The sequence below is a fragment of the Lethenteron reissneri genome, chromosome 40 (genome assembly GCF_015708825.2).
Source record: "Lethenteron reissneri isolate LAM-NWPU_2019-01 chromosome 40, ASM1570882v1, whole genome shotgun sequence".
NCBI classification, from domain to species: domain Eukaryota; kingdom Metazoa; phylum Chordata; class Hyperoartia; order Petromyzontiformes; family Petromyzontidae; genus Lethenteron; species Lethenteron reissneri.
In genome coordinates, this window is record NC_083818.1 from 4,371,110 (window position 1) to 4,397,818 (window position 26,709).

Genomic DNA, 26,709 nt, shown 5'->3' on the forward strand with positions numbered 1-26,709 from the left:
AATGTGGAGGGAAAAACTGCAAGAGCCGGAGACAAATCCACGCGACCATGGGGAGAACACGCAAACCCGAAACGCACAGGCGTCGGGATCTAACCCACGACCTCCTGTATACGAGGCGAGGTAGTTAACATCTTGCCACCGTGGCGAGATGTAGTTCTACAGCGTGATCTTTTCGCGAATTGTTCTCTGACACAGGGTGGTGCACCGCTCGCTGTGGTCATCCCAGACGGCCCACTGCGGTGGGACATGCGGAATGTGACGGGAGGATAATGGAATACAAGAGAATGATCATTTTTATTGTTATTATTATTTGACGTTGTTTTACGTTTTATGATTTTGCCATTCCACTATTTTTACGTTAATCGCCGTGCGGTTTGTGTTGTCGTGTTTTTGTTTCCATTGTTGTGTTGTTTGGGCTCAGCCTCCACGTGTCTCGCTGTGTCTGGGGACACCTCAAAGCCAGACGGAAAGGTTAAGGGTCACCCTGTCATGAACCACGTGGTAAGAACCTTCTGACAACAACAAAAATAAAACATTACAAAGGCAACAACGCGCGGACTTTAACCGATCCGCTGCTGGATCGAGGCCTCCCTTGAGGATCGTTTGACCATACTTCACCACGCTGGTCCATGCGGGCGGGTGACGTGGCGTGGCGTGTGGATCTGGAGGGGAGTAGAGGGAGACGAGAGGGGGGAGAGAGGAGCTACGGGAGGCAACCGGAGAACCCCGGAGGGAACCGGTGCAGAACGGGGGGGGGGGGGGGGGGGGTGGGAAGTTCGCACAAACTCCACGGAGAAAGGCGCCCAGGTTGGGCATCTGCTCCCCGCTGGGCGCCCCGTCGCCCTGCGGGTGTTGCCGCTGCGCTGCCGCCCATCACCGTGGAAACCCACGTGGGTCGCGGCGTTTGCGCGCCAGCGATCGCTCCACGCTGAGCTGGGCTGCCCCCCTCGCCCTGCCACGCGTTCCGTGCGTGTGCCGTGCGTGTGCGTGTGCCCGGTGTGTGCGTGTGTATCTATTTACGTACGTAGAACTTCCTCCACACCGTACGTAGCCAACCGTGAAGATCGTGTGCGTGCGTGGTGTGTTCGCGGTGTGTGTGTGTGTGTGCGTGGTGTGTGTGTGTGTGGTGTGTGTGTGTGTGCGCGGTGTGTGTGTGTGTGTGCGCGGTGTGTGTGTGTGCGTGCATTGTGTGTGTGCGCGGTGTGTGTGTGCGCGGTGTGTGCGCGGTGTGTGTGTGCGTGGTGTGCGAGCGTGGTGCGTGTGTGTGTGCACAGTGTGTGCGTGGTGCGTGTGCGCGGTGTGCGGTGTGTGTGCGTGGTGTGTGTGCGGTGTGTGTGCGTGGTGTGTGCGCGGTGTGTGTGCGCGTGGTGTGTGCGTGATGCGTGTGCGTGTGTGCGCGGTGTGCGCGTGCGAGCAGATCGAGTCAAGAAGCCACTGGCAGAGAGAGCACAAGAGAGGGCAGCTGCTCACCCCAAGTGAGGAGGAGGAGCTCAAGTTCGAACCCTGCCTCTGACGACCGCGACGACGACGACGACAATGACGACGATGATGCTGATGGAACCTCGTGCGTGGGTTTTTTTTTTTGCCGGCGCCCGGCACGGAGGAACCGCGAGTTTTCTTGTGCCGCGTCCCTCCACGCGTCCCTCCACGCGTTCCTCCACGCGTTTCTCCACGCGTCCGTCCACGCGTCCGTCCACGCGTCCCTCCACGCGTCCCTCCACGCGTCCCTCCACGCGTCCCTCCATGCGTGCGTTTCTCTCTCTGTCCGTCTGCCCAGGTGATAGCTCGTCCGTGCATCTGTCCCGTACATTGAGCTCTCCGCCTGTATTCGTGTCCGTCGCTGAGACTTAGACCCAGAGATGTTGATGTCTAGAGATGACTGATGAGACTTAGACCCAGAGATGTTGATGTCTAGAGATGACTGATGAGACTTAGACCCAGAGATGTTGATGTCTAGAGATGACTGATGACACACAGACCCAGAGATGTTGATGTCTAGAGATGACTGATGAGACGTTGACCCAGAGATGTGGATGTCTAGAGATGACTGATGAGACGTTGACCCAGAGATGTTGATGTCTAGAGATGACTGATGACACACAGACCCAGAGATGTTGATGTCTAGAGATGACTGATGAGACGTTGACCCAGAGATGTTGATGTCTAGAGATGACTGATGAGACGTTGACCCAGAGATGTTGATGTCTAGAGATGACTGATGAGACGTTGACCCAGAGATGTTGATGTCTAGAGATGACTGATGAGACGTGGACCCAGAGATGTTGATGTCTAGAGATGACTGATGACACACAGACCCAGAGATGTTGGTGTCTAGAGATGACTAATGAGATCTAGACCCAGAGATGTTGATGTCTAGAGATGACTGATGACACACAGACCCAGAGATGTTGGTGTCTAGAGATGACTGATGACACACAGACCCAGAGATGTTGGTGTCTAGAGATGACTGATGACACACAGACCCAGAGATGTTGGTGTCTAGAGATGACTGATGAGACGTAGACCCAGAGATGTTGATGTCTAGAGATGACTGATGAGATGTAGACCCAGAGATGTTGATGTCTAGAGATGACTGATGAGACGTAGACCCAGAGATGTTGATGTCTAGAGATGACTAATGAGATGCAGACCCAGAGATGTTGGTGTCTAGAGATGACTGATGAGACGTAGACCCAGAGATGTTGATGTCTAGAGATGACTAATGAGATGTAGACCCAGAGATGTTGATGTCTAGAGATGACTGATGAGACGTAGACCCAGAGATGTTGATGTCTAGAGATGACTAATGAGATGTAGACCCAGAGATGTTGATGTCTAGAGATGACTGATGAGACGTAGACCCAGAGATGTTGATGTCTAGAGATGACTAATGAGATGCAGACCCAGAGATGTTGATGTCTAGAGATGACTGATGAGACACAGACCCAGAGATGTTGATGTCTAGAGATGACTGATGAGATGTAGACCAGAGATGTTGATGTCTAGAGATGACTGATGAGACGTAGACCCAGAGATGTTGATGTCTAGAGATGACGGATGACTGATGAGACGTAGACCAGAGATGTTGATGTCTAGATGACTGATGAGATGTTGATGTCTAGATGACTGATGAGACAGTCCCAGGGATGTTGATGTCTAGAGATGACTGATGAGACGTAGACCCAGAGATGTTGATGTCTAGAGATGACTGATGAGACGTAGACCCAGAGATGTTGATGTCTAGAGATGACTGATGACACACAGACCCAGAGATGTTGATGTCTAGAGATGACTGATGAGATGTTGATGTCTAGATGACTGATGAGATGTAGACCCAGAGATGTTGATGTCTAGATGACTGATGAGATGTTGATGTCTAGATGACTGATGAGATGGAGACCAGAGATGTTGATGTCTAGAGATGACTGATGAGACTTAGACCCAGAGATGTTGATGTCTAGAGATGACTGATGAGATGCAGACCAGAGATGTTGATGTCTAGAGATGACTGATGAGACGTAGACCCAGAGATGTTGATGTCTAGAGATGACTGATGAGACACAGACCCAGAGATGTTGATGTCTAGAGATGACTGATGAGACACAGACCCAGAGATGTTGATGTCTAGATGACTGATGAGACTTAGACCCAGAGATGTTGATGTCTAGATGACTGATGAGACAGTCCCAGGGATGTTGATGTCTAAAGATGACTGATGAGATGGAGACCCAGAGATGTTGATGTCTAGATGACTGATGAGACAGTCCCAGGGATGTTGATGTCTAAAGATGACTGATGAGATGGAGACCCAGAGATGTTGATGTCTAGAGATGACTGAAGAGATGGAGACCAGAGATGTTGATGTCTAGAGATGACTGATGAGATGTAGACCAGAGATGTTGATGTCTAGAGATGACTGATGAGACGTAGACCCAGAGATGTTGATGTCTAGAGATGACTGATGAGACTTAGACCCAGAGATGTTGATGTCTAGAGATGACTGATGAGATGTAGACCCAGAGATGTTGATGTCTAGATGACTGATGAGACAGTCCCAGGGATGTTGATGTCTAAAGATGACTGATGAGATGGAGACCCAGAGATGTTGATGTCTAGAGATGACTGAAGAGATGGAGACCAGAGATGTTGATGTCTAGAGATGACTGATGAGATGTAGACCAGAGATGTTGATGTCTAGAGATGACTGATGAGACGTAGACCCAGAGATGTTGATGTCTAGAGATGACTGATGAGATGGAGACCAGAGATGTTGATGTCTAGAGATGACTGATGAGACTTAGACCCAGAGATGTTGATGTCTAGAGATGACTGATGAGATGCAGACCAGAGATGTTGATGTCTAGAGATGACTGATGAGACGTAGACCCAGAGATGTTGATGTCTAGAGATGACTGATGAGACTTAGACCCAGAGATGTTGATGTCTAGAGATGACTGATGAGACACAGACCCAGAGATGTTGATGTCTAGAGATGACTGATGAGATGTAGACCCAGAGATGTTGATGTCTAGAGATGACTGATGAGATGTAGACCCAGAGATGTTGATGTCTAGAGATGACTGATGAGACTTAGACCCAGAGATGTTGATGTCTAGAGATGACTGATGAGATGCAGACCAGACACAAGAGATGTAGTGAGATTGAAAGGCGAGAGATATAGACGAGAAAGGCTGTTCATCATTATTATTATTATTACGCTTGTTTACCCAGGAAATCCTCAACCGAGTCTCAAGACTCTTTTTCAGGAGGGTCCTGCCAAGTATTTCCGCATTAGTGGGTTGATGTTGTTGTTGCTGCTGCGTGTGTGTGTTACCAATTGAGACATGTGCAGGTACACTTTTTGCGAGCATTGGGATGTTTGGCCAATACCAGTTTTCTTTTTGGCCAATACCATTTTTTTGTGCGTGTTCTTTTTGTTACTAATTGTACTTGGCGGCTCGTTACGATTTTTAGGATATCTTTTTTTGTTAAATGTAAAATTCGATGCCGGTATATTGACGGACGCACCCCATATTTTTGTCATGAATCGTGTTGGGTGAGGGTGGGGTGGTTGGTGGGGGGGCGGTAGAGGTGGACGGGGGTGGGGGTCTCTTGAACTACTTGGGGCCCTAGGGATTTTGCTTTTGCCGCCACTGGTAACAAGCGCTGTGGATGGGCCACCGTGCAGTGAACTGATCGTTGACCTCCCAGCGATTCCGGTAGCCTTGGCATTGCCTGGCAAGACGCCTTGGTTTGTACCTGGATCGCAAGGCATTGTTGACATGTAGCTGTGTCAAATGATCCTTATGGCGGTACCCCGGGATACCAAATAATACAAAATGGCCGAGGCAATTAAATACAGTGTTTGATTTCTGGGACACTCTTTTTCCCAGGGGTGTAACTTAACTCCGCGACTGGGGTACCAATCAATCCGTAATCAGTGCCACTCCGCGATGCCGAAACGCAGCGAGGACGATTGCGCTGAAACCCTGAACGCTCGCGGTACGCACCGTAGCGGTGCATCGTGTACAGCTCGTCGAGATGAGTCGATTGCCGCAACGCTGACCATCAACAGACTAAAAATTACCGCATCACGGACATTGTGCGAGAGCCGGGGTATTATGGTTACCCCGGGGTACCGCCATAAGGTCCATATCAACAAGTCATGTAGGTAAAAAAATTTAAAATTAATAAAAGCTGTATCTTGATACAGCTATCGTGCTGTGACGGTTCCACCTGAAGACGGAAGCTTGTGTTACCTCCGAAACGTCGTGATTTTTATTTTATTTTTATTTTACTTTTATTAATTTAATTTTTTTTACCTACGTGACTTTACCGAAAAAACCTAAGAATATGAATCCTTGCAGTCACGAAAGCTTCAAATCTACAAGTTCAGCACAATCCTGCACACACACGGATCAGGTCATCGCTTTCCAGGTGTGCGATTGTCTTCAAAAGGTATTCGCCCTCAGCCGCTCTCCGGTTTTGCGTCTCCACGGTACGGGTACGGGTACCCGTTTGCGACCCTGGTGCGGCCGGGTACGGGTACGGGTAGGCCGTGAGTCACTGGTGAGTCACCGTTTGTCACTCATTACCCAACGTCTTGTGTCTCTTCTCACAATTCAAGTTCCTAGAATCAACCCACCCGCGCCTGCAACATGGCTACATCCCAGAGGTCGCAACCAGGTACCCGATACCCGGCTACCCGTACCCGGGTACCCGTTTGCGACCCTGGTGCGGCCGGGTACGGGTACGGGTTGACCGTGAGTCACTGGTGAGTAACTGTTTGTCACTCATTTCCCAACGTCTTGTCTCTTCTCACAATTCAAGTTCCTAGAATCAACCCACCCGCGCCTGCAACATGGCTTCATCCCAGAGGTCGCAACCAGGTACCCAATACCCGTACCCTACCCGATACCCGGCTACCCGTACCCGGGTACCCGTTTGCGACCCTAGTGCGGCCGGGTACGGGTAGACCGTGAGTCACTGGTGAGTAACTGTTTGTCACTCATTTCCCAACGTTTTGTCTCTTCTCACAATTCAAGTTCCTAGAATCAACCCACCCGCGCCCGCAACATGGCTTCATCCCAGAGGTCGCAATCAGGTACCCGATACCCGTACCTTACCCGTACCCGGCCGGGTACAGGTAGGGTACGGCCGGGTACGGGTACCCGTTTGCGACCCTGGTGCGGCCGGGTACGGGTAAGGAATCAAAACCCGTTTGCGACCTCTGGCGAACGAGCGAGCGACCGAGCACCCCTACGGCAGCACGAACTTCGCACGGAAGTCGTCCCGTTGCGTGCGTCGTGATCACCTTCGCTCGAGTTACCGTGACCCACCCCCCCTCCCCCCGCCGGCTACAGACGCAGCCAATGCGTCAAATGCTCCGAGCGTTTGCTCGGGGTGGGGGGGGGCAGTGGTTCTCCTCTAAAAGCGATGTGCCGTGATCCTCTGCAGCAGCAGCTGTCACGATGGTATCGTTTCATTGGCACATTGCTTTATTGGACAAATACGTTGAACTTCTTTCGCGCCGTACGTAGCCATCCGCGCTAATCGGAGGTGCGGGTGGGGGAAGAACAACGAACTAAACACAAAAAGCAGTTCTATATAGATGATGATGATGATTCAAAAGTGCGTAGCTCCCCAGTGGCTTCCTGATGTCGGAAGGAAGAGCGGCGTTCCAGACGGCCGCGGAAAGCTTCGTCTGAATGCGCCGCGCGATGCGGCGACCCTCTTTGTTCGATGGCTTTAAAGCCAAAAGCCACCGCCGCTGCTGCTGCCACTGCTGCTGCTGCTGTGGGGATGACCCCGGAGTTCGCGTCGTGACGGTTTTATCCAACAAACTCCTTTTCCATCGGCTTGGACAGAACTCTCCGCCCACTCTACACCCTGGCCACTCCGAGTTGCCATCGTTGGTACCAGTACCGCATTCTCCGCCCCCCCCCGTCACCCCCACCCCCCCAGTGACCCCCCCAGTCACCCCCCCCCGACCCCCCCAGTCACCCCCCCCCCGACCCCCCCAGTCACCCACCACAGCCCCCCCCCCTATCTGCGGCCACAGAGCGCGACGCACAAATCGCCTTGCTCGGGGAGTTCCGCTCGCGAGCTGTGAATATGAATACCGTGCTACTACTATTGCTGATTGTTTATTATTATTGTTGTTGTTATTCATAATATAGGGTTTTGGGTCAGATCGCGTTATTTATAAATGTGTCGTAACCCTCCACCACCCGACACGGCCAAACAGTAAAAAATGTGTCACGTTTTTCAAACCATTCTTGCCCGATGAAGCTGATTGTAATTATCAGCGAAACGTCGTACTACTCAAATTTTAAAATGCCGTTGATTCTCTCTTCAACACACCGGTGGGCTAAAGAAGTGAATTATTTTGTCCTTTGAAAAACGTGACACATTTTTTACTGTTTGGCCGTGTCGGGTGGTGGAGGGTTACGACACATTTATAAATAACGTGATCTGACCCAAAAACCTATATTATGAATAATATTGGTCGCGAAAGCCTGCTACGTGTTAAACTATTGTTGTTGTTGTTGTTGATGTTGTTGTTGACCGCACGTGATCCCCTGTGGTTACTAAGACCAACGACACACACACACACAGACCCCGCATTGGACAGGAATTCGTTTCGCGCGTTGTTTTTCTTCTTTGGTGGTCGCCGCAATGTTCTTGTTGACGGCCGCGGGTCATCGTCGTACCCCCGTGCGAGCGTTCGACATTCTTCTCCTGCACGGTATCCATGCCGCCGCAGCCTGCCGCTGCCCCGCATCGCCAAACGGCGCGTACACTGGAAGCAAACGCCGGTCGGCTACGTACAGTGCGAAAGAAATTCAACGTACGCACGAACGCGTCTTCGCCACGATCGCGATACCGGAGAGAGACGGACACGTCACGTGCATCCGCGTGCCCAGCGCGGCCGTGTTATGAATCAGAATTTTGATTATGTTTATTACTGGAGCAATCCGATCAGATATAAAGGTCTCTTTCGCAGATGTCCACTCGGGGCACGGAGTCAGAAAGTCACAACAAAGGACAACAACCAAAAAACACAATAGTTGTGCTATCGTTGTAGTCTCCCGAACCACTATGGCCCTTTAACTTTTCCCACCCAGTGCTGAGGTGAGGTCAAAACCTCCCCCACGACTTTGCACGGCATGCGCGGGCAGGCCCTCGTACAGCAGTTGAAAGAAGTTCAACATACATACATACGTGTGGTGCACGATTAGCACGGTTGGCTACGTACGGTGCGAAAGAAGTTGGGCATATGTACGTACAGACATACGTGCAGAACATATCAACTAAAAGGAAGGGCAGCTACTGTAGGTGTCCAGACAACCACAGCACGATCAGGGCCACACCTGGTTCTTGTTCTCACCTGTTCAGGCCATCACCTGGTCCAGACCATCACCTGGTCCAGACCATCACCTGGTCCAGACCATCACCTGGTCCAGGCCATCACCTGGTCCAGACCATCACCTGATCTAGACCATCACCTGGTCCAGACCATCACCTGATCCAGACCATCACCTGGTCCAGGCCATCACCTGGTCCAGACCATCACCTGATCTAGACCATCACCTGGTCCAGGCCATCACCTGATCCAGACCATCACCTGGTCCAGACCATCACCTGGTCCAGACCATCACCTGGTCCAGGCCATCACCTAGTCCAGGCCATCACCTGATCCAGGCCATCACCTGGTCCAGACCATCACCTGATCCAGGCCATCACCTGGTCCAGACCATCACCTGGTCCAGACCATCACCTGGTCCAGACCATCACCTGGTCCAGACCCTCACCTGGTCCAGACCATCACCTGGTCCAGGCCATCACCTGGTCCAGACCATCACCTGATCTAGACCATCACCTGGTCCAGGCCATCACCTGATCCAGACCATCACCTGGTCCAGACCATCACCTGGTCCAGGCCATCACCTGGTCCAGACCATCACCTGGTCCAGGCCATCACCTGATCCAGGCCATCACCTGGTCCAGACCATCACCTGGTCCAGGCCATCACCTGGTCCAGACCATCACCTGGTCCAGGCCATCACCTGATCCAGACCATCACCTGGTCCAGGCCATCACCTGGTCCAAACCATCACCTGGTCCAGGCCATCACCTGGTCCAGACCACCACCTGGTCCAGACCACCACCTGGTCCAGACCACCACCTGGTCCAGACCATCACCTGGTCCAGACCATCACCTGATCCAGGCCATCACCTGGTCCAGACTATCACCTGGTCCAGGCCATCACCTGGTCCAGGCCATCACCTGGTACAGACCATCACCTGGTACAGACCATCACCTGGTTCAGACCATCACCTGGTCCAGACCATCACCTGGTTCAGACCATCACCTGGTCCAGACCATCACCTGGTCCAGACCATCACCTGATCAGACCATCACCTGGTCCAGGCCATCACCCGATCAGGCTGTGACGTATGAGGGACTTTTAGCTCAGGCTCCGCGCCTCCAACTTCTCGATCGAACGTTGAGTCCGATTCGCGAAATGTGAACGCGTGCGCGCGCGTTCTAAAGTGTGTTTATTGTTTATTATGACGACCAAGAGACATCCACGGCATCTTGGGGCACGAATTCACGGTGGCGGGTTTTCTTCAATTCGGCGACAGGGGCGACGGAAATTCTTTCCACTTCCGTGCCGACCCAACTCTGACGGGAGCCTTCGAAATGTGCAGTGGTGGCAGCAGCAGCGGCAGCAACGCGCACGCAGGCAGTCCGAAGCAGCACGGTTGGTTACGTACGGTGCGAAAGAAGTTCAGCGTGCAAGCAGTGTCGTCTCGGCGGTGAGAAAGCCGGTAGGTGAGGAATAGGTTTCGCGGATCGGATCTGTAATCCATCCTCCAGTGACCGTACTACTATTGTTGTTTGTTTATTATTATTGTTGTTGTTGTTTGTTTCGTAGTCGCGTTGGCGCGCGTATTTATGAGCATTCCGTTCCGTTGGGATGGGAAACCAGAGGCCGGTTCTGCTGCGGGTCACGCCCGAGCCGTGGTGGTGGCCGTGGTGGTGGTGGCCGTGGTGGTGGTGGCCGTGGTGGTGGCGGTTGTGGTGGTGGCGGTTGTGGTGGTGGCCGTGGTGGTGGCGGTTGTGGTGGCGGTGTTGGCTGTGGTGGTGGTGGTGGCCGTGGTGGTGGCGGTGGTGGACGTGGTGGTGCAGCGGTTGGCACGCAGGGCTACAAACCCCGGCGACCCGAGTTCGATTCCAGCTCACGGCCACCAACACCAATGATTATATCTTTACCACCTTGGGTCGCCGTGACCACCGGGACCCCCTCCCGATCCGATCTCCTCGCCCCGTGTTGATTCTCCGTCTCGCTGCGCGCCCTCTCTCTCTGGAAGTGTTTCCTCGGGCATGGGGTGGCTTTTATTTTTTTCCATCGTAATCTCGATTTGTTGTTACGTCCGTCCGTAAACGTGTGGCCTTCGTTTTTTCTCCGTCGTCGCTTTGTGTCCCGAGTTCTCCCCCCGCCCCCCCCCCCCCCCCCCGCCCCCCCCCCCCCCCCCCCACGGTGGCGAGGCCTCCAGGGAAACACTGGCGCGTGGGCAACTCCACGCCGTGCCGGTGTGTGTGTGTGGGAGGGTTCGTGCCGCCGCTCGTCCGACGTTTCGGCACCACGGCCCCCGACGTTTCGCTCCACACGCCCTCGACCCGCTTCGGCAACCGAGATCATCGTCGTCGTCGTCATCCTCCGCCCACGGGGGCGCGTGGAGCAACCAAAAACGTCGGAAAAAATCGTGCCGGAAGGAGTCATTTCAGTCCGTGAAGAATCGTCCTTCCGGCACGCGTTGCGAAACGTCGGACACGGTGCGGCAACAACCCATCTCGCGAGGTCTCCCCCATGCCAAACCCCTCCTTCGTCGTTTCCCAGCAACCCCGGCTCCCCCCATGCCTCTTCGTCTTGGTGTATCAGAGTTTAATGTTATTTATCAACGGCGTGAATAATAACGACCCCCTTCCCTTGTGAGTGCAAGATGTGAGTAGTGCTTTCGTGTTGTTTTGGGAACTCCGGCTTTTTGCGCTGATTGTTGGGGGTTTTGTTGTTGTATATAGTGTATATTTGTGTCAAGAGTGTTTGAATATATCTGGAAGCGGTTTCGATCACTGGTGTATATAATACAGGATTATTATTAGTAAGAAATGAGAAATAAAAAAAAGATTTAAGTGGCCTGTCGACAGCCCCCCCAGCGCCTGCTTCGCATCTCCCTTCTTGCCCGGTGCGCAGCGCGGCTCGTGATCGGCGCGGCACGCAAAGTAATCGGTCGGATCAAATAAAATCCTCGGTCATCGTCTGCCGCGTCACTCACGCACAGAACCGCGTCGCGCGACCGATTTGCGTGCGTCGAGAACGTGTTTTTTTTCCACGGCCGGTTAACGAACGAGTGGGAAGAAAACCGGGAAACCTCCTGGAGACAAATCCAAAAATGGGAGGGGTGGGGCTGGGTGGAGAGGGGAGGGTGGGGAGGGGCTGGGTGGGGAGGGGCTGGTCACCCCGTGGTGCCCTTATAAAAATCAACGTTTAACCTACTCACGCCAGCTTGTACCCGCCCTCACAGTCGGACATGTTTGCGGAATACACCACGCCGCCGTTGACTCTGGCCAATGACCAAGCAACCCAACGTTCCTACCAGCTCCCTCCGCAGGAATGTGTTACACGGTTAAACCAATTACGTGCTGGCGATGCTGTGCTGCTGCTTTCAGGCGGTGCATGAACACAAACAAGTATGAGAAATAATAAGTATAACCCGTAAAAACAAAGTTTTTCACTATAAATCCTTTATATGCGTGGCAGCGAACTTAATATAAAGGATTTAAAAATATATTCGCCTGTGGAGGACGCGGGGATCGATCCCACGACCTTTGGCATGGGAAGCGAGGGCGCTACCAACTGCACTACTCCGCCACAGCTTGTGGAGGGGTTACGCTCTTGGCTCTTACACTCTGACGTTCAGCCAAAGCCATGAATTAGTTCTATTTGAATATATTTAAAATAAAACAATTTTGCCTAAAAAGTGTAAAATTTTGGGAATTTTTTTTCACGAACAATAATTGTCTGGCACAACGAGTCTGTGTGGAAAATGTCAGCTCGATTGGATCACGGGAAGTGGGTTAAAAAACGACCGAAAGATTTGCACGGTCCTAAGCAAGCAAGCAAGCACGCGAACTTAATATAAAGGATTTAAAAATAGGTTTTACCCTTTCTGGCAATGAAACTGTTCACCCTGAGCTATGAATGCTCCGATACTTGTGGCATTGGTTTTGTCCTGCTTGGCCTTTTGGCATTCTCTGGTCTGACACTGGTGAGACGAGGCCATACAGAAGGCCGTCTCTGGTGTAGGCCAATCCGTTTCAAAGACAATGCCTATATATCATTGTCAGATCATGTTTTGTTTGCATGTTCACCACAAATACGGTGTGGTTAATACTGGTAGGAACCTCCTGGTTACACCAGCCCACAGGGGATTATTGTCTTCGTCCGTCCGTCGTGCAGAGAGGGGCTGGGTGGGGCTAGGTAGGGGGTGGGAGGGGTGGGGCTGGGTGGGGAGGGGCTGGGTGGGGAGTAGCTGGTCACCCCGTGGTGCCCTTATAAAACTCAACGTTTAATCTACTCACGCCGGATTGTGCCCGCCCTCAGTCGGCCATATTTGCAGAATACACCACGCCGCCGTTGACCCTGGCCATTTACCGAGTAACCCAACGCTCCTACCAGCTCCCTCCGCAGGAACTCGATTCCTTGCAAAAGGATTCTATTTGGTGTTTGAATATCTTAACACCTGTTTTATTGCGAGAGGGTAAAACTTATTATTTTTCATACTTTGATACTGGCAAAAAAGGTCACATGATACAAACAACAAGCTCAACAATTCAATAACGTGGCCTTAAAAAAGGGGCATATATAACAGGTGACGTTTCAGGCCATGGCCCTTTGTCACGCAAGTCGAACTTCTTTTGCACCGCACATAGCCAACCCGGTGGTTGCAGGCCTCCTGGTGTAGCCTTGTGCTACAAAGGAGGGCCCATTGTCCAAGGCTTTGGTTCTTTTTATTTTAAGGCCCACCGAGTTATTTGTCATTACATTGGGTGGGTGCCCCCCCCCCGCCTCCAAGGGCAACTCGCTTGGTTGACCATCGATGGGACATGGGGAGTCTGTGCAGGCTCTTACTTGGTAAAGCACACAAAAGGTAATAATGATAACAAAGCCATCTTCTTTGTGATTAAACTTTATTTTTTATTTTACCTGGGCAAGGCCCCACCGAGGCTACGTAGCCCTCTTGCAGAAGCGACCTGGCCACCACAAACGATAGCTCAACGAAGCGGCGTATCGTAGCCAAGCTCTGAACCTGCGTCGATTGTAAAATGTGCAGGGAAAAACCAGAGGGACCCAGAAAACAATCCACAGGGAAGGCCCACTGAGCTATGTAGCTCTTTTTCATAAGCGACCTGGCCATAACCGATAGCTCAACGAAGTGGCTTATCATCGCGTGGAAATTTATAGCAGCCAAATACTCGATAAGCATGTTTCTAAAATGTGGAGGGAAAAACCGGGGGACCCGGAGAAAAATCCACGCGACCACGGGGAGAACATGCAAACTCCAAATATATGGGCGTCAGGGCCAGGATCGAACCCACGACCTCCTGTATACCAGGCGAGGTAGTGAACATCTCCGAGCCACCGCGGCAAACCAAGTGACTCGCTCATTTCCATCGTCCTCGAAGCGCCAATCCCAGTCGCCACACAGATCAAACGGCAAAAGCGGATACGTTGATGGCAATCAATTTATTAACCGTCTTTGTTGCCACAAGTGTTGACAAAACCAACGCGTTGTTTAATAAAACACCAGACATCGTTGGGGAGGGAGAAGGGAGGGAAGAAAATAATGTACGGTACCAACACGGAAAAAGCTGAATAAAAAAAAAATCTCAGCGCCTGAGCATGTTTAACTCATTTATTTATATAACAAAACAAACATGCTGGCAAATTGACCATGAAATTCGGTTAAGAGATGGTGGTGGTGGAGGGGGAAGAGTGATTTTGAGAATGGCAGGATGAGGAAGAGAGGGGGGATCCGGGGGGGGGGGGGGGGTGGAGAGGGGATGTGGGGGGGGGGGGAGTACTTGGCTCTTTGTAAAAAAAAAAAGGGATTTTGAAACGTCGCGTTTGCAGTGTCAAGACGCGTGTGCACAAGGACGAGCCCGGCCGGTCTCCTCTGCGATCTTACTGCTCTCGGATGGATCGCTCATCCGGCAAACGCCTGCAACGACACGCCCCACCACCACCACCACGCGGTTCATCCTCCTCCTTCCTCGACGGGCAAAGGCGTCACGGGCAACATCGTCGTCGTCGTCGTCGTAAGTGTGGGCAATACTTAGCAAGTTGGCACAGGTTGCAGAATCTGCCAGTCATCTCGCTCAACCCCGTAACACACCACAATTAAATCTAAGGCCTCAAAAAAGTGCACGCAGCCTGGCACAAGCGCCGTGGGGGTCATCACCGCCACTCAGTGGTGAATGGTGGTGGTGGCAGCTACTACTGCGGCTGTCTGTAGAAGCTGTCACTGTATCTGCTGCAGTAGCCGTGCTGTGCGAGTTGTACCTGGATGAGGGAGGGGCTCTCTTGGTTGGTTTCACTCCTCGGTAATCGCCTCGGCAGCCACGACCGGGGTCGGGGTGGGGGCCGGGGCGGAGGTCGGGGTGGAGGTCGGGGCGGGGGCAGAGGTGGGGGCCGGGGTGGGGGCCGGGGTGGGGGCCGGGGTGGGGGCTTCATCCGAGCCCTAAGACAGAGGCGAGACAGACAATGGGGGAGGCAGATTGTCAAGCTCGCCCATCATTGAAAAAAGTATTACAAAACTATATTTTTTATTTTAACAGGTAAGGCTCCACTCAACGACATAGCTCTGTTTCAGACGCGACCTGGCCATCACAAATGATAGCTCAACGAAGTGGGCTTATCGCGTGGAAGCTTATAAGCGCATGATGTCGATTCTCAATGTGGAGAAAAAACTGGAGGATCCGGAGAAAAATCCACATGACCACAAGGAGAGACACACACAGATTCCAAATATACAGCAGGCGTCAGGGTCGAGATGGGGATCGAACCCACGTCCTCTTGCATACCAGGTGAGGTAGTTAACATCTCGCCACCATTAACCCGGTGCCATGACACCGAAACCCAGCCGCGCGTCTAGACTCCACTCGTACAGGGTGCCAAGGTGGGGAGATGTCATCTCCGTTGCCTGGTACGCAGGAAGTTGTGGGCTTTGCCTGGCAAATAAAACGGTCAATTCAACTCTCAAATCTAATTGCCAAGTCTCAAGACTCCCACATTCTCACGCCGATGTTATTCCAAGACGTTGCTAAAACCCAGCCTTCTCTTAGAGAGCCCTTGCTCGGAGACTTTGCCTGAACCCTTTTCAGCCCCAACAGCCCCCCACCCCCTCACTCTGAGCGTGCCAGAGAAGCAGCCACGCAAAACTCACGCAAAACCCACGCAAAACCCACGCAAAACCCACGCAAAACCCACGCAAAACCCACACAAAACCCACACAAAACCCACCTTGTTGCTGGAGTCCTCCGTCGCAGTCGTCACCGCCTCCGTTACTCCCTCCGTTGTCGCTCCCTCCGCCGCCCCCTCCTCCTCCTGCTGCTGTTTGGGCTGCGCGGGGCGGCGCGGTTGCTGCGTGCGACGGTACTGGTGGTAGTACGGCCGCCGGTACCCGCCGCCGGGACGCCGCTGCTGGGCCTGGTTCTCCTTGTCCTCCCCGCCGGCTTCCTCCCCCTCCGCCTGCTGCTGTTGTGGCTGCGGAGCGCGGGGGCGAGGGCGGTACCCACCGCTGGTGCAGCGAGCGAGGAGGGTGGGGGGGGGACAAGTGGCGCCGGCATAAATTACCGCATTCGGGAGCCGAAACCTAGAGCCACGGGGTTCGTAGCGCAGCGTGCTAATTGCTACACTACCGTTCCCCCTACACACCACAGAGACAAATATTACACCGTATAGGCTTATCAGACTGTACGGGCAAGCGCTGTTAGCGAGAGAGGTGGGTGGCCAGCACCATGCCCGGCCGCCTTTGTTTCCCCAGTGCTGATATTTGCACACCACACCAGCGACTAATTTTAGGCCGAGTCGACCTAGAGGAGGCCCAGGACCGGTCCAGATAATAGCCACTGGTGTTTTGCCGTGAGCGAGAATCAAACACAGACACACGCGCACGCGTGCTGGACATCGGCACTGACCGTTGGTATGGCTGGCGGAACTGTCCCTGGAGTGGGCGCCGGTTCGTCGGCGGCGCTGCTCCTCCCTCCTCGTCAACGACCTGCGGCGACGAGAGCCGGCAGCAGCAGCAGCAGCAGCGACAGCAGCAGCGGCAGCAGCGACAGCAGCAGCGGCAGCAGCGGCAGGCAGCGGCGGCAGCGGCGGCAGCAGCAGCGACAGCAGCGGCAGCAGCAGCGGCAGCAGCAGCAGCGACAGCAGCAGCGGCAGCAGCAGCAGCAGCAGAGACAGAGAATGGAGCCTTCAGCCGCCGGAGCTCTCACACACGCAGCCACTTCTCCCGGCACGCAGCATTGACCGGGCAAGAGAGCTCTACGTACGCACGTGTCCGAGCACGCGCCCCCGCCGCGTGTGCGCGTCTGACCGCGTGTGCGGGGAGTGGCGGTGTCGCGGTTAGCGCGCCGCGCTACAAATCCGGCGACCAGAGTTCGATTCCCGCTCAAGGCCAACCATCGTTGGCCTTGCGTGCAAGTCGGGGGGGGGGGGGGGTCTGTCCCGTGACCTACAGGTAAAACTTCAGCACCCTCATCTCACACGGCCTCAAAGCGCACCGAGCCTGGCACAAGCGCTGTGGTCACGTCACCGTCACTTCGTGGCAAACGGTGGCTGTACGTTTCTAGACACAAAGCGGGGACAGCCATGTACGTACGTAGAACTCCTTCCGCACCGTACGGAGACAACCGCGCTAATCGTAGATGCCATGTATGTACGTATGTTGAACTTTGTCCGCACCGTACGTAGTCAACCGTGCTAACGGAGGTGCGGGGGGTGGGGGGGACAACAAGAATGGGGTAACCGAGTGGATTAGGGAAGGAGGGGAGGGATAGCAGGGGGGGGGTAAGAGTGGGGGTGGGTTTCTTACCACAGCGTCTCCCCCTTCTCCATTCTCACCACCCTCCTGGTTCTGTGTTTGGGAGCCAAAAGAACAAGACAAACACACACACACGGGGGTTAACGAACTGCGGCGTGTATTAACCTTGCACGTGCTAGGCGCTGTCCCTGCTTCACAGCGAATATTTACGGTCCAGTGGCGAGTCGCTCGCAAGAGGTGGTGGAGATGTCAATGTGTGACGGAGTCACGGTCCGGATCTGCCCCGAGTTTAGAAATATTCCACCGCCAATTACTCGACCGGAATCTGCACGAGCGAGCGTCGCTCCTCCTGCTGCGGGGAAAACTCGGCAGGGCCCCTCCTGGCTAAGAGCCACGTGGACTCATCGAGGTCGTCCTGGCTCAACAAGCATCACGAATGATAAATAAAAATCTTACACAAAGACAAAAATCCCCCGTATAGCCGTAACAGACTTTCGAGGCAAATGCTGTTAGCGAGCACCTATGAAGGCCGGCACGGCACACGAGGGGGTGGGTGGCCAATACCACGCCCGGCCACCTTTGTCTCCCCAGTGGCAATTTTTTTTTGCACCGCACCAGGTACTCATTTGAGACAGAGTCGACCTCGGGGAGGCTCAGGACCGGTTCAGATAATCGTCACTGGTGTTGGCCGTGAGCGTAATACAGCAGGCGCCAGGGTCGGGATCGAACCCATGACCTCCTCCTATGCACCGGGCGAGGTAGTTAACATCGCCTAGCCACCGCGGTTTAGTGTGGGGGGGGCGGGGTGCACGTCTGGACTCACGTTGGGGCGCCGTCTCTGTGGGTAAGAGCGGCGGTAGCGGCCCCGGTCGGCCGCGTAGCGACTGCCCTGCACGGCCGCGCCGTCGGGGCCCGTCACGTTCGCCGCCTCTGCTCCCTGCACGGCACGTGGGGTGGGGGGGGATAGAGTGGGTAAGATGGGGGGGGGGGGGGGGGGGAGCAGCGAGAGAGAGCCGCTTTGGTGTCTGTGGAGAAGCAGCGGTGCGTGATTGCATGCGGCCTTGCGCGCTCCACGCGGTAGTGCGTGCGTTCTGACGTACGCGCCGACACGGACACACAAAGATACACCGATGCTTATGTCGACAACCTGCTCTTTAGGAGATACCAATACGTATACCACTGGTAAATAAAACACACGTTTACACATATAAAATTACACACGTGGTGTACGAACAAAAATACATATCGTGATAAACGCAGGATACACACACACTGGCAAACTGATACATGCACCGGCAGACGCACGCTGACACAGACTCGCACCGTCACCCACAGACGCACGCCGTACAATCTCTTTCTGTCGGGAGGGGGGGGGGCTCGCCAGCTTTGCTGCCGTCCGTACCTTCTCCCCCTCGACCACGTCGAACTCCACTGTCTCCCCGTCACCCACGCTGCGCAGGTATTTCCTCGGGTTGTTCTTCTTGATCGCCGTCTGCCGATGAACAAAACGTGCGGGCGGGGGTGGAGATTAGGATTGTTTGTTTGTCAGCCCGTAAATTGGTCTATCCTTTCGACTGTCTATTCATTTGGCCCATCTATCTATTTGTCCAACAGTCTCTCGATACGTCCATCTATTGGCTCGTCTATCCATTCATCCATCCATGTGTGTTTATACATTCATCCATCCATGTGTGTGTATACATTCATCCATCCATGTGTGTGTATCCATTCATCCATCCATTTGTTTGTCTTTCCATCCATCCCGTCCATTCGTCCGTTGGCATTTCCACCATCTGTAGCCATCCATCCGTCTGTCTATCCATCTCTATCCATCCATCTATCGGTCTGGTCTGCCCGTCCATCCGTCAGTTTGACCGTTGCGAGCTGAAAATGAAATCCCGAGGGTTCGGAACCCCACAATTCCCAACCCGCCTACCCTGGACAGTTACTGCCCCCAACTCTAACCCCCTCCCTCAGCCTCACTCCTCCTCGAATAAAGAATCAACCTTCTGCTTTATAGTGGAACGAGCCAAAAGCACAAATGTACTGTAATGTGCGGACGTGTAACTTGTTTACGTTGCCCGAGACGAGTGAAGTTTCGTTGAAGGCGACTTTGAAATCGATCGTTGCTGTGAATTAAGACAAATAAACCCCCTGCTACCGCCAGATCTCACAAACAACAACAATTACAACGCCATCAAAGCAGCTCACCTGATGGATGAACACATCTTCTTTGGTGTCGTTCCTGGGAACACGAGGCGAGGGGCAGGGTGGGGCGGGAGAGAGAGAGATGTACAATTATTAAATTTATTTTCACACTGATAAACACATTTCACAAACAGCATTTGGTTCCGTCTCGTGTTATTTTAAACTGTAGCCACGCGTTAATTTTAAATACGCGAGTTTTCCTAATCCGAGTGCGTTTTACAGGCCTGGGGCCTGCATGGTGGCAAGATGTCAAATACCTCGCCTGGTATACAGGAGGTCGTGGGTTTGATCCCGATCCTGAAGCCCGTATATTTGGGGTTTGCGTGTTCTCCCTGTGGTAGCATGGATTGTTCTCAGGGTCCTCCGGCTTTTCCCTCCACATTTTTTAAACATGCGTATCGAGTATTTGGCTGCTAGAAATTTCCACACCATGATAAGCCACTTCGTTGAGCTATCATTTATGGCCAGGTCGCATCTGAAAAGAGCAGCTACATAGCTCAGTGGGTCTTACAGTCCCTGACGCCTGCTGTATATTTGGAGTTTGCGTGTCTCTCACTCTCCCCGTGAAGATGTTAACTACCTCGCCTGGTATACAGGAGGATAGGGTTCGATCCCGACCCTGACGCCCAGTGTATATTTGGAGTTTGCGGTGTCTCTCCCCGTGGTCTGTGAATTTTTCTCCATGTCTTCCGGTTTTCCCCCTCCACATTTATAATCAACATCACGTGTTTAGAGTATTCGGCTGCTATAAATTTCCCGCGTGATGATAAACCACTTCGTCGAGCGATCATCTGTGGCCAGATCACTTCCGGGAAAAAAAAAGCGCTAAACAGCTCAGTGGGGCCTTACCTGGTAAAAATCTAAAATAGTTAAGTTAGTTTACATTTGGTTTAACACACATGCCTTCGCATGTCTTGGAGAGTAAATCCACAACATTTACAATTAGAGTACGACTTGTCGCCGGTTATTACATCCGGCTTTCGCCTGATGTGATATCTGGCTGTCGCCTGATGATGTCAGCTGTAATTACTGCCAAAACGTCAGACCAGAATTGTAAATGTTGTGGATTTATTCTCCAACACACAGGTGTGCTGTACTAGTAACGAATTGGCATGTTCTGTTTACGTGACAGACCTTACTAATTGGTTGCATCGGGTGGTGGCGGGTTTAACGACACACATTTACGCGATGTAACCCAAAAAAAAACCTCTTATGGATAGTTGAGTTTCAATCCACGACGAAGCTGGCGGGGTTTAGTGGCGCGTGGGGGAAACTGGAGAGACGCGACGCTCAATCGTGCATGGCCGCTACGGGGAGGCAAACCCACGCGGCGAGAATACCCGCGACGCATGGTGTTGCCGCCTACTCTTAAAAACGCGTCGTTCGTGGGGACAGCTACTGAACAAAAGGACGTCTGAAAGTTGCACTGTTGGCATTACTTTCGTCATCGAATTTAATAACGACGTCTCAAATGCATGTCGGGCAACGCGAGGACACCGCTTAGGGGAAAGCCTCTGCTTCAGGCTTACTGCTTCACTCGTATTTTGCCACCCACTTAGTTTTACCGCCCCAACACCACGCCGGGGCCACGCGGCTTTCGTTCACGCTGCTCGACAAGTTCAAATAGCTCTTGGGCGCAATGACCTTGTGGTTTTTAACGAGGGAGCGATAAGAGTGTGGGGGGCGCATACCCCCGGCCCCCCACCGGCTGGGCACGGGGGAATACAAGCGACATCGCCGTTCCAACCATTTACTTGCCACTCTGTCGGGAAAGTCACTCAAGAGTGTCCCAGACTACCGCCGCCATCATAGATTTTGCCCGTATCATAGTCAGGGATCGTGTACCAAATGAGTCCCTTTATAGACACTTGGATTAATTTCCCTCCCCAACTAATTTTATTGGCATTGTTTCACGAGCCCAAGAAAGGTATATTTAGAATTCTGACAGCAGGGAATGGACTGCCTCGTCGCAGACCAGCCCTGGAAGATGACATCGCAAAACTAATTCTGAAAGTGACTTCATTTCAACTCCCAACGACGAGTGGCACGCAATGTTTGTCTCGAGTCAAACCGAAACTTCTCAGGAGAACGAATGAGCCCAATAAAGTGAAAAAACCCGATTTAATATAGTCACGATTTTTTTGGTGCCGTCATTGGGGACGCACTGGACCAAGCCCCCACAACGTAATATACCGGAAATTCCGGTTTCATCACAGGGCGACTTCAAGCAAGCTTAACGCAGCAACTCAGCACAAACAGACTCACGATCTCTGACACGGCCATTAGGAGCACTCCCACCCCGAGCTACGGATCTCAAACACGGACATTACGAGCGCCCCCTGAGCTACACGGCCCCCTCCAAAACGTCTCGTCTGGTGGCGGCGTCTCACCTGTTGATGAAGCCATAGCCATTCTTCACGTTGAACCACTTCACCGTTCCAAGCACCTTGGTGGCTGCAAAAACAAAAACAATCAGAACGTCAGAAAGATGAGGGGAAACAACAGCTACCACCCACCCACACCACCGACTACGAAACACATTCCAAGGGACTTCGCCTTCAACGCAAACCAGAGGTGGGAACTTCCTCGTTTCAATTGCCAGCGGAATGTCTCTCTCTCTCAGGTGGGCGAAGAGGGTTGAGATTCTACCCGATGGCAAAAGGGAGGCTCAGAGACTGCGACGCCGTGAGCGCACGTCGAGAAGCGACAGAGACGACGCCGATTCGAAGGGCGCCGAAGCCGCTGCCTGCCTGCCCAATCCACCACAGGAGGAGCAAACGGGAGAACAGGACGCGGTGGAACAACATTAGACGGTTGGTTGTTAAGAGACAAGAGGCAGAGTAGAGAAGCACGTGGAGAATTAAAAGTGGGCAGCAGACCTCCCCCCCCCCCCTCCACGTGCTGACAGGACTTTGAGCTTAGAACTTGTGATGCAAGTTTATGGATTATGCAAGAGAATGGGTGTGCGTGCACGTCAGTGCATCTCCATGTAAGGGTAGCGGATGTGACTAAAGGAGTACAGAAGTACGTGGAGACAACAAATAGGACCAGCGTCATCCCATGCAATGGGACTTTTAGCCTCAGAGAGTTCATGGGAAGGTGCCATAAATGGCATTTTATGAATTACCATTTTACTAACCTTGATACATTATAAAGCCTCACCTTACCATATGAATAAAAAGTGTGCCGTACATGGCCCTTGCCCCCTCTCCAACCATTATATAAACGGAGTGGAAGCTCTTGCAATCTCTCATTTACTTGATACAGCTGTCGTGGCTGTGACGGTTCCACCTGAAGACGGAAGCTTGTGTTGCCTCCGAAACGTCGTTATTTTTATTTTATTTTACTTTTATTAATTTTAATGTTTTACCTACATGACTTTACCGAAAAAACCTAAGAATATTATAAAACCGTTCTCACAACGTGGCATCAACTCATTTTTATCTACCCCAGAGAGAAGAGGATGATGAGAAGCCGAGTTGAAAAACAAGGCCAAGGGTTTGACCTAGGCAGCACACCCAGCTGGATTACCAAGGCACACAAGAGCCCAACCCAAACATTTTTCTCCATCGTCACGCTCTTGTTTTGTACTCTTCACACCCACGTGTTCCTCCCCATGTACAGTGGTGTACATCACTTCCTCCTGAACAGCATCGCCCACACATTTGCGAGTGCGTGGCCAGGGGCCGTCCATTGACGTATTACATCCGACACCGTGACGTCGAAGCGCGAGGGACGGGGGGGGGGCTCCCAAACCCCAAAGTGCGGGGCCTGGGGCAGTCACCCCGATTCCCTGTGTACCCAAGGGATGGCCCTGCGCGTGGGTCACAGTGGCCTCAGGACAACCGTAGCCATCGGCCAAATGAACGGGAAGACGCGCTGCAAAAAAAGACATCCATTTTTACCTCCCTTGTAGACATCAGAACTGAGGTCAACAGGAATGAGACGTCAGCGCTGCATTGCTGCCCATCAACATTGACAATTGCGTTGCTGTCGTTTGAACAACCACAATTGTCATCGACCCCCGACGTCCTGGAGACGTGTACACAACAAGGTTGTGTGATCTTGAATGTCCCACGAGCTTGGGGTTATATGGTCATCATCGCACTACTGTGGCTCGTCTTACATTTTACATTCATTAAGGTGATGCTGTACATTGGCCTGTTGATATTCTGATGTTTTAACAAGAGTATCTCAATCCCTTAGTTTTGAAAACATCAGTCACTTACCACAAGTTAACGTAGGGACATGTAACCAAGCGATTAATCAACATTAGCAGGGGCTCAGAGAAGTTTATGTTCCAAGTGAAATACAACTGCGAGTTGTTGTTGCTGCTGCTGTTGCTAAGAGTTGAGAAATGTGCCCAGAGTCAGATTCCCAGCCGCAGCTAACATCAGAGTGGCGCGTGACAAATCTAAACCCTCGGGGACCTGGCCCACCCAACCTCTCCCCTTCATATAAACCAGCGTGGTGAAGTAGTATGGCACAGACAACCCATCCACGGAGGCCCTCATCCAGCAACGGATTGACAAATTCACACCCTGATCAGCGCATTAACTTATTACAGACCAAATCAGACCTTATTGGTCACCCTGTGCCCTTATACATCTCAACGTTCATCCTACAAAGTCCCATCACAAGGGGAAAATACAAATACCGTAGACAATTATTTTTTTGCCCATATTAAAACGGCTGTACGCCGTATGTGGCCCTGAAAACTAAACTTCCCTGTACAAGAATGCGGGGTAAGCCGTATGGGTTGACGGGTATGCAAATTGGCTGTAAATGATTATCACTCAACAAATTAAATTATTATTACTTTACACATTCTCTTTCCGTTCGAAGTGAAACCTCCCCGGTCACATGGTAGGGGTTCAGACATCTCCTCATTCCTTGCCAAAGGAGTAGCTTATGTATTCAGCAGCGCGTTGCAAAAACTCCACGTTCGTATGCCGGGTGCTCGGTAATTCCTTAAAAACAAAATTAACTTTCGACCACAACTACCTTTTACAAAGCCCGTGTTATTAAAAATTACACATTCGTATGACGGGGACCAGTAACGTCCAACTCAAATAGTTGTCCAAAGCTACTGCCGACTTTAATCCAAATCAAGCAGCTGGTGGTCGTACACAGCGTAGTTTAGGCCTCCATCCATCGATGGATGATTTCGGATCCAGCGGTGTTGCGAATTCATCATCACCATCACCAAAGTTCAATCCACTGCTGGCTCAAGGCCTCCCCTACTCGAGCAGAATTCACTGCTCCATCTCTCCGGGTCGCCCTCTCGGGCGCGTTCCAATTATTTGCCGCTTGCATTTATTGAAACGACACTCTTCCCTAAAGTATGACAGCGAAACTAACGTGACACTTTAAACCAAGCCAGGTTTCGGTGAAATAAAACTCCAGATTCACGAGGCAGCGATGGGGCAAGCGTCGTCACGTTCCACGTCATTAAAGGCCGCGGCCTCGCACATTCACCGCGGTTTACACTTTACATCAAATCGCTACTCGTTGTGTAATACCCCCACCGAGGCTAACCGTGGTTATTAATAAGTCAGCGTGTTTATTAAATGGGGGGAATGGCGTTAATAGGCCGGAAGCGGAAACCGTGACAGGTCCTCAATCAGGATCGCCATGTGCTCGCGCGCCATATACAGTGCTGTACTGTACAGCAAGTGCGGCGAACTCGTAAGCGACGAGGAAGCGGACGGGCACGACCAAAGGTCTCTCTCAACAGCAGCGCGGGGGATAGGCCGCGAGCAGATGCCGTGGCAGGGCCTCAATCAGGATCGCCATGTGCGCCATATACAGTGCTGTACTGTACAGCAAGTGCGGCGAACTCGTAAGCGACGAGGAAGCGGACGATGGCATCGTCCAACAGCGGGGAGGCGGGGGAGGGGGTGACAGGCCCGAGTCGGGCGGCCAAGGTACCATCGGTAAACCATGTACGCACACGATAAACCCAACCCTCCGCCCCGTCAAAGGTAACACTAATTTTAATTGGTAAAAGTTCGGCAAACATTTGAATTGTAAAAGAAAAAAAAACTCCCCAGAACGGTAGTACAACCCCCCACATTTTCGATTTAAAGCTTCGATTTTAAGCTTTCGTGACTGCAGGGGATCCATCTTCTTGGTTCTTTCGGTATTATTATGTTTATTATGTTTTATTTTTATTATTTTATTACTTCCCTTCTACGTGACTTTACCGAAAGAACCAAGAAGATGAACCCCCACATTCTAATCCCCCCCCCCCCCATCGCTTCGGAAGTTGGACTCGCCCGTGACGTCACAATACCAACTACGGTCTCGCGCCGTGGCGGTTGGAGCTCGCGCGCGCCCTCGCCCTCCCCCCACCACTCTCCCACCACTCCCCTCCCACCCCTCCCCTCCCCTCCATCCCCCCTCCTCACCAATCACTTTCTTCTCGGGCTTTTGCGGCTGCGTGTCTTCGGCGTCGTCCGCGGCGGCGGCGGTGGTGGCTGCGTCGTCGTCGTTGACCGCGGAGTCGTTCTCGGCGGCGTCGTTCACGGCGTCTACGACGACGGCGGCGGCGAGGGCCTCGGTGACGATTTCGGCGTCGCTCATGATGTCTGTTCTTGTCGCTGCCGTTTCCGGTGGTTTCGCTTCGCGGTGGCCGCGGCTCCCTCAGACCCCCCCGATGGCTTCTGCTTCTCTCCTCGCTCGCGCGCTCGCTCTCTCTGGCCGGAAAGATGGTGGCCGCCGCTTCGCCCCCTTGAGTAGGGCCGGCGCGGTGACGTCACCGCAACGCTCTAATAGGGCGGTGAGGGCGGGGATGACGTCAGCGGAGACGGCGGACCAATCACGGCGCGAGGTTGTGGGGACTTTAACGTGTCCCCGCCCCCCACGCCCCACCCCCTTACGCCC

At 52.7% G+C, this 26,709-nt stretch overlaps 1 protein-coding gene across 1 annotated transcript; it reads right to left on the reverse strand.

Annotated features, from left to right (window-relative positions):
* Window positions 1–14,296: 14,296 nt before the first annotated feature.
* YBX1 (Y-box binding protein 1) lies at window positions 14,297–26,678 on the reverse strand. The gene is made up of 10 exons (XM_061568077.1): window positions 26,235–26,678; window positions 22,215–22,278; window positions 19,828–19,861; window positions 19,019–19,108; window positions 18,440–18,553; window positions 17,668–17,709; window positions 16,769–16,848; window positions 16,092–16,368; window positions 15,132–15,309; window positions 14,297–14,790 (listed from the first exon to the last, which is right to left on the reverse strand). Exons 1-9 carry the CDS (start codon window positions 26,407–26,409, stop codon window positions 15,163–15,165), a joined length of 1,023 nt encoding a protein of 340 aa, XP_061424061.1. The 5' UTR covers window positions 26,410–26,678; the 3' UTR covers window positions 14,297–14,790; window positions 15,132–15,162.
* Window positions 26,679–26,709: the final 31 nt, after the last annotated feature.

Bases quoted from the DNA above. Each gene is read 5' to 3' on its own strand.
- YBX1 (XM_061568077.1), bottom strand. From the start codon at position 26,409: ATGAGCGACGCCGAAATCGTCACCGAGGCCCTCGCCGCCGCCGTCGTC. The intron at 19,109-19,827 runs GTGAGCTGCTTT...GTTCATCGGCAG, and splicing joins AAGATGTGTTCATCCATCAG to ACGGCGATCAAGAAGAACAA. The intron at 17,710-18,439 runs GTGAGTCCAGAC...TCCCAAACACAG, and splicing joins CACAGAGACGGCGCCCCAAC to AACCAGGAGGGTGGTGAGAA.